Source organism: Gopherus evgoodei, chromosome 8, assembly GCF_007399415.2.
Source record: "Gopherus evgoodei ecotype Sinaloan lineage chromosome 8, rGopEvg1_v1.p, whole genome shotgun sequence".
In the NCBI taxonomy this organism is placed as follows: domain Eukaryota; kingdom Metazoa; phylum Chordata; order Testudines; family Testudinidae; genus Gopherus; species Gopherus evgoodei.
This window is the reverse complement of record NC_044329.1, coordinates 7682187-7691653: the sequence shown is the minus strand read 5'-3', so window position 1 is coordinate 7691653 and position 9467 is coordinate 7682187. Positions and strand designations below refer to the sequence as shown.

The 9467-nt window shown below is 45.4% G+C and overlaps 1 protein-coding gene across 3 annotated transcripts; it reads left to right on the top strand.

Moving 5' to 3' along the window:
* Positions 1 to 8735, top strand: SQSTM1 (sequestosome 1). Of its 3 annotated transcripts, none has more exons than XM_030572849.1 (8): positions 1 to 267; positions 3048 to 3143; positions 4997 to 5115; positions 5412 to 5580; positions 5843 to 5926; positions 6790 to 7037; positions 7346 to 7553; positions 8434 to 8735. In XM_030572849.1, the coding sequence occupies exons 1-8, from the start codon at positions 87 to 89 to the stop codon at positions 8589 to 8591; spliced, it is 1263 nt and encodes a 420-aa protein (XP_030428709.1). In that variant the 5' UTR covers positions 1 to 86; the 3' UTR covers positions 8592 to 8735. The 3 variants fall into 3 exon arrangements, with proteins under 3 accessions (XP_030428709.1, XP_030428707.1, XP_030428708.1); XM_030572847.1 differs by having other exon boundaries at positions 4997 to 5241; XM_030572848.1 differs by having other exon boundaries at positions 2 to 267; positions 5012 to 5241.
* The last annotated feature ends 732 nt before the right edge of the window (positions 8736 to 9467 follow it).

Here is a 9467-nt window from a genome sequence, read left to right as displayed (position 1 = left end):
GCTGACGGGTCCGAGCCGCGCTCTCGCCACAGCTTCGGCCGCTGCCGCCTCTCCGCCGCCAATTCGCGCTGCGCCACAGCCCCGCCATGGCCGCGCTGACGGTGAAGGCCTACCTGCTGGGCAAGGAGGAGACGGTCCGCGAGATCCGCCGCTTCGCCCTCGAGCCGCCTGCCCGCTACCAGGCCGTGCGCGACAAGATCTGCGAGATCTTCCCGGGGCTGCTGCGGGCCGGCGCGGCCCCCGGCGCCTTCCAGATGAATTACAAGGGTGAGCGCCCCGCGGGGGTGACCGGCGCTGGGGGAGGGTCCTAATGACCGAGGCCCAGGTCCCCGGTGTGGTGACAGGAGGCGACGGAGGGACACCTGGAGGGTTCGCCTGGGGGCCGCCGCTGCCCGGAGCGGGCTGGGCCCCGCGAACCACCCTGACCCGCTGGGCGCCAGCCCTGCGCGGGAGGCTTGTCCCGAGACCGCCGGGGTCTCCGATGGGGGCAGAAAAGCCTTTATACCCCCCCCCCCCCCCGTTTGGTGGCACCTTAGCGAGTGCTTGTGACTGAACAGTAACCCCGCGGGCTGAGCTGACCCGGTGGCGAGACCTCGGGTATGTCTGCACTCAGCTGATCGTAGGCCTGGGGCGTGGCTTGGCTGGCTGTTCTCAGCAGCCATCAGACACGCAGTAACGAAACTTCACAGGCTTCTTGATAAATGAGCGTTTTTTATGCCTCAAAGAGGAAGGGAGAACACCACTGTATGTCACTAGGAGCCTGATATAACTTCTGTCTGATACGATATGCCCCAGAGGGGACCTGGCTGCCCCCCGAAGGAAAACAGGCACACCAAACAGCTCTTGGAACAGTGCTTTGTGCCACAGTTTTGCCTTAAGAGCTTAACTTCCTTACACAAGTTCCATAAGCTGCGCTTTTTTTTTTTTTTTTTTTTTTTTTTTTGTACCTCTGTAAATGCTTAAGGCTTGGTATGGTGGCTAGATGCCCTGATTTTATAGGGACAATCCTAATTTTTTGGGGGGTCTTTCTTAGATAGACTCCTGTTCCCTCCCACCCTCTGCCCTGATTTTTCTCACTTGCTTGGTCTACACTACAAACGTATGTCCATATAACTGCATCGCTCAGGGGTGTGGATTTTCCACCCCGAGCCACTTGGTTATACTGATCTAACACCCCATCCCTCCCCCATGCAGGGACAGCCTTATGTGGACTGTTGACATAGCTACCATTTCTCAGGGAGGTGGCTTAACCATGCTGCCGGGAGTATAGTAGCATCTTCACTAAAGCGCTGCAATGGCATAGCCGCACAGTTATAGCACTGTGAGTGAAGACCAGCCTTAGAAGGAAAGTACGTAAAATGAGACTTGCCTTAGCTCAAATACAGAAGGAAAAGATCTTGCTGCTGTTCTGCCAACCTTCACTAACGTGAATTGAAGTTCAGTTCACACAGTATCCATCTCACACTTTCAGTGTCTTTAGTCTCTAGACCAGCTCTTAGCAAGTTGGCAAAACATTGAGGAGACTTGCCCACTTCTCTCTGTGAGATATATCAAACTGCCGTTCAAGTAGTATTCATACAGTGACTTTATGCTGATCAAAGAGCAACATATATTTCAGTGCTAACTACTTAGTTCTTAAGTATCTTACACTCAGAAGCCTGTTTTCTTAAGATGATTAACTTGTTTATTGTGAAATTGCTTCCTTGTAAGATTTTTCTCGGTTCCCACCACTGCCAGTTCTTAAGAACACCTACAGTTCTGCAGCCTAGCTTCTTCCTGAGAGTTGCTGCTGTGGCAGTGTAGTACTGCAGACACAATGAGACTTACTTGAAAACAACTATTGCTGCAGTGCGTGTGTCTTTAAAACGATACCAGTGTGGTGGGTGTGTAAACAGAAGATACTTCTGTACCAAACGAACTACAGTACTCTCAAGTAGGGAGGCAGGGTGGGTGAGGTAATACCTTTTATTGGACCAACTTCTGTTGGTGACAGAGCTCTTGGAAGCTTGTGTGTCTCACCAACAGAAGTTGGTCCTGATATCCTGGGACTGACTTGGCTACGACACTATATGGTCAAGTAGGTCAAACTTGAGGTCTAAGCACAGTAAAAGCTGTTTTATTTGGCACTTTATCACCGGAAAGCTCTATAACCATCATTTCTGATCTTCATTGAAAGTCTAGTTTATAGTCTGGTTGACTCCGTACCTGGCTCCACGTGGTGCCACAGAAGCAGTGACATATCTCTGCTGCTCCTAGACAGAGGAACGGCCACAAGGGGTTTGGAATGCAGGAGGGAGCACAGGCTCTGAGAGGGAGTTTGAGTGCAGGAAAGGGGCTTGGGGGCAAGAGGTTGGGGTATAGGAAGGGGTGCTGGATCCAGGCAGTGCTCACCTTGGGTGGTTGCCCATAAGTGGTGACATGTCCTGGCTGCTCCTAGGCGGAGGTGGGGCTAGGCAGTCCTGCGCACAGCCCCTGCCCTGAGCTGTGGCTCCGCAATGCCCATTATCTGGGAACCATGGCCCATGAGAGTTGTGGGGTGGCACCTGTGAGCAGAGGCAGCACACAGAGCTGCCTACTGTGCCTCTGCCTAGGAGCAGACAGAATAGGCTGCTGCTTGTGTGTAGCCCCCCAAGGTGAGTGTGGCCTGGATCCAGCACCCCAAAGTTTCTCCTGCCTCCTGCCCCCAAACTCCCTCCCTCTTAGTTAACTGGAATTTTTGATTTACCAGCACCCCCGCATTTCCCCAACATGACAGATAACAAAGCTTTTACTGGAACTGGTTTTACTGTCCTCTTTTGTCTAATCTGGGTTCTGAGAGTAAGAACCAAGGGCCATTGGTGAAGTGAGGATAAATCAACACTTTTATTCACTCTTTACTTTAACAGATTCTAACATTCAAAGCAGTGAGGTGTTGCGTGATTGTTAGTATCCATTCTTAGCAAAATACTTAAGATGACTGAGTGTAAGTCACTGTATGAAAACAAGGATTTACTTGTATCTCTTCCTGATTATCACTTCTATCCAGTTTATTAATCTGTCTTCTCCAGATGAAGATGGGGACATGATTGCCTTCTCCAGTGATGAAGAACTCAAGATGGCATTGCCATATGTGAAGGATGGCATTTTTCGTATTTACATCAAAGGTAACTTTTTGGTCTTGACAGCCTCTATACCACCACAAAGAGACACATGGTTGGCCTTGTGCTTCTGTCATGAGTTACTGAGTAGGGCAGAGGTGGTACTCAGAGCTTCACCCTTCCTCGGGTACTCTGTATCACACACTGGCTGCTTCAGGAGCAATAGGCAAGGAACCACACTTGTTCTCCTTTGCTGCAAGGATGGCACAGTGATATGGGTCCCTTGAGGGTAAGGTTAACAAAGTATAAAGGGTGTCTATGGGCTTGGAGGAACTCTATTCCATTTTGCTGAGCAGGGAATAAACTAGCAAATCCACTGTCAGATTCTACTCTACTACAAAATTCACACTATTGGATAGTTACTTTAAGGAAAAAAATAACATGGCTGGACCTTAACTAGCACTATCCACCAGTGAGAAAGGGTGTGCAGTTTCATTCTTAATCATGACTCATTCAGTACTCCTCTGGTTTTTACTAGCATTTTAACATACCTCATAGTAGCACTCTGATGGTTGGAGTCAGTGCTCACATAGCTTCAAAGAGTTGACACGTGCAGTTTGCAGATTTACAGATCACTGCTCCTGGTCCCTCCCATCCTATCTGTTAAACCTGCTTGTTTTCTCTTAACTTTTCTGAAAAGTTTTTATATTGATGTTTGCATGATGCCTGCAACAATGGGGCACAAACTTGATAGATCTTTGTACTGGCAATGGTACAAGTTAAGGAATGGAATAGACTGTGGAAGTTATAAGGCTGATTAAGGCTGAGAATGGATTACTTTTTTCTCCACTTCATGTAAACACAATCTGTTTCTCAAGCATAGGTATGGGGTGTGAAACTACTTCCTTAATGCACAACTTAGTTCTGAGGACCAGTCCTCTAATGATTCTTGCACTGGAGTGATATGAGCAACACTGTAAAAATCCAATCTGGAAATGCTGGCCCATAACACTTGAGGGGCATTGCTGACATTTGGCTCTGATTTTAAGACTGGGACACTAGCAATTGCAATATATTCAAGGCAGGCCTCTTATTCTAGGACTCTTGCGTGTTTGTTTTTTAATACCCATTCACATGAGAACTAGTTAGGAGCTATTGACTAGACTAGTCTCAATATCATACTCTGATCCAGATTTATGCTGGCTTTTTCCTGCATATGACTTTAGAGGCAGTATCTTGACTAATGAAGGAAGAGGAAAAATACAAAAAAAAAATTGCTCTTACAGACTAGAGGTTGTGGTATGCAGCAAAAGTTGAGGGCAAGAGCATCAATTCTTGTCTAAGCCAAACCTCCAATGCAGAAGTCTAAGAGCTCTAAAAATTTGCCAGACTCAGGAGGGAATCGCATAACTTGCTAAAACTAGGATTGCACTTAAAGTTTAAAAGCAGCACTCTTGCCTGACTGCAGATAAGCTAATGGAAAGATTAAAGCAAATGGAGAACTTTCCACTGCTCTAAAAATAACAGCTTGAAGATTGATGCCTTATACCTCCAATTAAAATAATTGGGAATGTGACTCAAACAAATGCTCATCTATTTCAGAGGTAGTAATCCCCTAAAATCCAGTGGTTTCTGTAACATCTAAACAGTATTGTAAGTTACATACATACATACACACTAATGCAGGGATTCTTAAACTAGCATAGTGATGGAAGGAGCTGTCTGCACTTTCCACTTATAATCCTATTCAATATGATTCCTGTGCATGAGTAGGCATGGGCACCTCTGATTAGTAGGGCTTCAGTGACAAAAGCTGGAGTGTGCACATTTATGTACTAAAATACATGGATAGAAACTTTCAACCGATCATATTCCTTTAAATACTTAAAATGGCAATCTGTTTCCTTTGCACTATAAAGGCATTTTCTTTTTAGAGAAAAAGGAGTGCAGACGTGAGCACCGTTCACAATGCAACCAGGAGCGTCCCCCCAATGTGGTGCACCCCAATGTGATCTGTGATGGCTGTGAAGGACCAGTGGTAGGTGCTCGATTCAAATGCACTATTTGCCCAGACTATGACTTATGCAGCACCTGTGAGGGGAAAGGCATCCACAAGGAGCACAACATGATCATGTTTCAAAGCCCACTGCTTAATCCATTTGAGGTGAGCAAAACTAACTTCTAGCATGGGGAAAGACTGGTCTAGAGGGGAACCTGTAGAGGACAGCTAAATGTAAAACTGTAGATAACAGGCACCTGTATCGTGTGGCTTATACTCAGAATATTCTAAATATGCGGACTCATGTAACTTTCTTCTTTTCCCCCACCCCCCAGTGGTTTCCTAGAGGTCGCTGGCTTCGTAAGATGAGACATGGGGTTCCACCCTTTGCATGGATACATGGCTGGGGGCACCCTGGCCCTGCCACTCCATGTGGAAACTCTGAGCAGGACTCTGGGCAGGCACAAGGCAGTGCTGCACCCGAAAATCCAAACCCTGAGCAAGGTAAGGATAGAATGACTTAGTCAATCAAGTATTCAAGGTACAGTAAATGATCACTTTTGCATAGTAGTATGGAGTCTTTAGATTTAAGTTTTTTTTAATACTTTATGTATTTTTAAACTAGATTTGCTGGAACATAATGACTCTGGAAGGTGTGTGTGTGATAGAATTCCCAAAACCCCTCTTTGAACTTGAGGAAAGAATAGATGCACAGTGTACTCTAACTTTTGTTAACATGTAGTGATAATTTATTTTTCTTTTAAAGACGCCTTTAACAGTCAGCCGCAGGACCACGTCACCTTCTTAAAGAATGTTGGGGAGAGTGTTGCAGCTATGCTGAGTCCTCTTGGTAAGTGACTTTTTTTTTAATCTGCTATCCCAAATCCAGCATTTTACCATAGCTTGTATCAACAGGAACAGTGGCCGACTTCTGCCTCATAGGAGACCTGAGCCATTTCTGGCCACTCCTCCTTCACTGAGATGTGGTCTGTTCTCCAACAAACATACTAGAGACATTGAATGTCATTCTTCAGACTGAAGCAAAAGATGAGGCATATGCTACTTTACTGTGTAATGTCAGTATTTAACTGGGAAGAATCAGTGGTGACTCAAGTGACTCATCTGGCTCCTGTGAGTGTAAATAGTTCCCTCCGTCATCCTCTAAATTGGGGGCAGACAATTGGTGGCACATGAGCTGATTTTCACTGGCCCTCTCGCTGCCCAGGTCCTGGCCACTGGTCCAGGGAGCTCGGCATTTTAACTTAATTGAAGCTTCTTAAACATTTTAAAAACCTTATTTATTTACAATAGTTTATTAGATCTTTTCAAAAGAGACCTTCTAAACATTAATGTATTACTGGCATGCAAAACATTAAATTAAAGTGAATAAATGAAGACTCGGCACACCCTCTCTGAAAGGTGGCCAACCCCTGCTCTAAATGTAGTGAGCAGTGCTCTGACATGGAGATGGTGCACATTTTCGTGTATACTGTTGTACATGTGCTTCAAGTTGGTGCTCAATTTGGCACCAAGTGCTAGACTTCTACCTTGAAGTATCCCTGAGGGGATGAGAAGCTGTAGATGAAAACAGAACGGTCTCCACTCCCCCATTTAAAATAACTAGGATAAATGTGAGATCACTGAAGGAACTTCCAGGACTGTACTTTGAGGACAAGTGTACTGACTCTTCTCCCCCCTCAACTGTTTTCCTAGGCATTGAAGTAGATATTGATGTGGAACATGGGGGACAAAAAAGCAAAGTGACTCCCCCTTGTTCAAGTTCACAGAAGAGTGATTCTGAGCCTGGAGGCAGTCCCACTAGCCAGAGTGGCCAGACTAAACCAGAAGGGAGTAGTAAAGAACCTGTCCCTGAGAGAGAAGGTTCTATTACCGAGCAGATGCAGGAGATGGTGATAGACCCTCCTTCCACAGATATGGAAGACAGCAATTTCTTGTTGCAGGTATGTGAATTCCTTTACTAGATGAGACATGACAAGTTCCTTTTTGCTGTTAGGCACAGCCATAACTGGTTCTTGCTACTATAAACTAAGTAGCATCATTGGAATGGATTTTAATAGCACAAATCACAGTATAGATAGACCTGTGAGTAGCTACTTCTGTTGAGATCTTAGCATTCAATCCCATAAACTCCTCTCACTAAGGGAAAGGAATGAACCTGTTTCATGTCAATGGTAGATAATAGCAGAGCCTGCATCCTACTCTGGAGAACTGTGCAAGACATTGGCTCCTTTTTTGTTTATACTTACAGGAACAGGGTGAATCCAGTAGTTCTGCAGGGGGTGATGAGGATTGGACCCACTTAACTTCAAAAGAAGTGGATCCCTCCACAGGTGAACTGCAGTCTCTCCAAATTCCAGAGACACAGGGTCCCAGCTCTTTAGACCCATTTCAGGTTCCCCCTAGACCAGGACCTACAGGACTGCGAGAAGCTGCACTCTATCCACATCTCCCACCAGGTGAGTAGCTGTATTTTGGTCAACCACTTGTCCCTTTCCAATGAAGTCTAATATTTCTTGGGTTGCTAGCAGAAGGACCTTTTAAAAGTGTCCATCATATGGGTTGTAAGAACAGAGCAGAAAACCTTGTCTATGGCTAAACTACATCTAAGACTACTTTTGTTGCCACCTCTTGCAGCATTTCATTGGAGGGGTGGTAGAAGCTAGTTAACTTCAGGGTGAGTGTTTTTTGTCTTGCCCTGGATGACCATGTAGCTTGTCACTTTCACCTCACTTCAGTTGGTATGAAAAATTGCTAGACACACTGACCACTACTGCCAGATGTACTAAGTAAAATTGGAAAACACCCAAGATTTATGGGGAAGTAGTCAATTAAATTCAGGGGGGGGGGAGCGCTGCAAGTAAGAGACTCTTAAGAAGGATATTCCACCACTAACTATAAGCAGTTAAACTATGGTTCATTCAGCCAACTTGAAAAAGGCAGTCAATTAACAGAAAGCAAGGACAGTATTTCTTAGGGGCAGAGACATTAAGGAGCAGCTCAGAAGAGTAAGATGACCCTTTCTGGGGTGAGCCAGTAATGGAATACTGGGCCATAATAACTACTGCCTGATTTCCAACATCTTTACATGAAGAATGGCTAGAGTCAAGTTTGATCATGCATTTACAATAAGGCATGTGCTGTTGAACTATATGGCATCAAGAATTAAGTTCTTTAAGAAACCAGGTCACAGGATATAGCCTTGATAAGTAACTAGCTGTACAACACAGTATGATTGCTGTTTATAGGGGGACAGAACAAGTTCCATCAGCTTCTTGCTGTGTGTTGTTAAACTGTAGATGTAATCCCACTTTGTTCTCATAACTCTTGATTTAACAGAAGCAGACCCCCGCCTGATTGAATCTCTGTCTCAGATGCTCTCTATGGGTTTCTCTGATGATGGTGGATGGTTGACCCGTCTCCTACAGGCAAAGAAATATGACATTGGGGCAGCACTGGATACCATCCAGTATTCCAAGCAACCACCTCGTTCCTAATAGCATTTGTGTAGGCTAGAGCACTCTTCTGTGAACTGATGAAAAACTGAACAGCAATTCTACACTGATGCATGTCTCCCTATCAGAGGTGTCACTGTCTGTCTCTTTCCATGTTGGGGGGGGAAATAAATATTTCCTGTCTTATTTGTTTGTGAAATATCAGATTACTTGACTTTAAAATCTGCATGGTAACCTAGCCACTCCAGGGATAAACTGCAACACACTAATACATCTTGGCTGGAATTTAGTTTAGGAAGAATACCTAACCTAGAACAACTCCATGTCTTGGGCAAAGTAAAAAAGTTAATCAATGGTCTCTACAAGCTGTGACTGTTGCTAAGACATGAACTGCTTCTCATGCTACAGCAACTATTCTATACCTACAGCAGTGCTGGGTGCATGATCTAATGCTAGATAAGGAGTGGTGGACAAGAGTTCTAGAAGAGAGTAGGATTAACTTCTCTGTAGAGAGTAGACAAATGTGGTGGCACCTACTCCAGAACACACAGCAGCCCTTGGCTGGCAGAAACTTACACTCAGGAGGCTGTCTCCTACACAGAGATCCCTGGACGATCTAGCTTCAGCTCTCAGGGCTCTAGCAACCCTCTACCTTAGCATATCTGTTTACACAAGTATCACAGGAGGGTTCTTGCCTTATTTTGCCAGCAACGCAATAGCACCTACTAGTCCCAAAGCAAATTCCAAGCCCTTGGAGAGAATAGCTACACTTCCCACTCACTTAGTAAATTCCTCACTCCCCCTAGGAGGAATGACTAGCTTGAATCATGTCTGCCCTACAATTAGAACAGTCAGTGCAGGAGTGAGGGCTCCTAGTTGAGTTGTAAAGTGTGGTAGAAGCTGAGGCTGTTTCTGCAC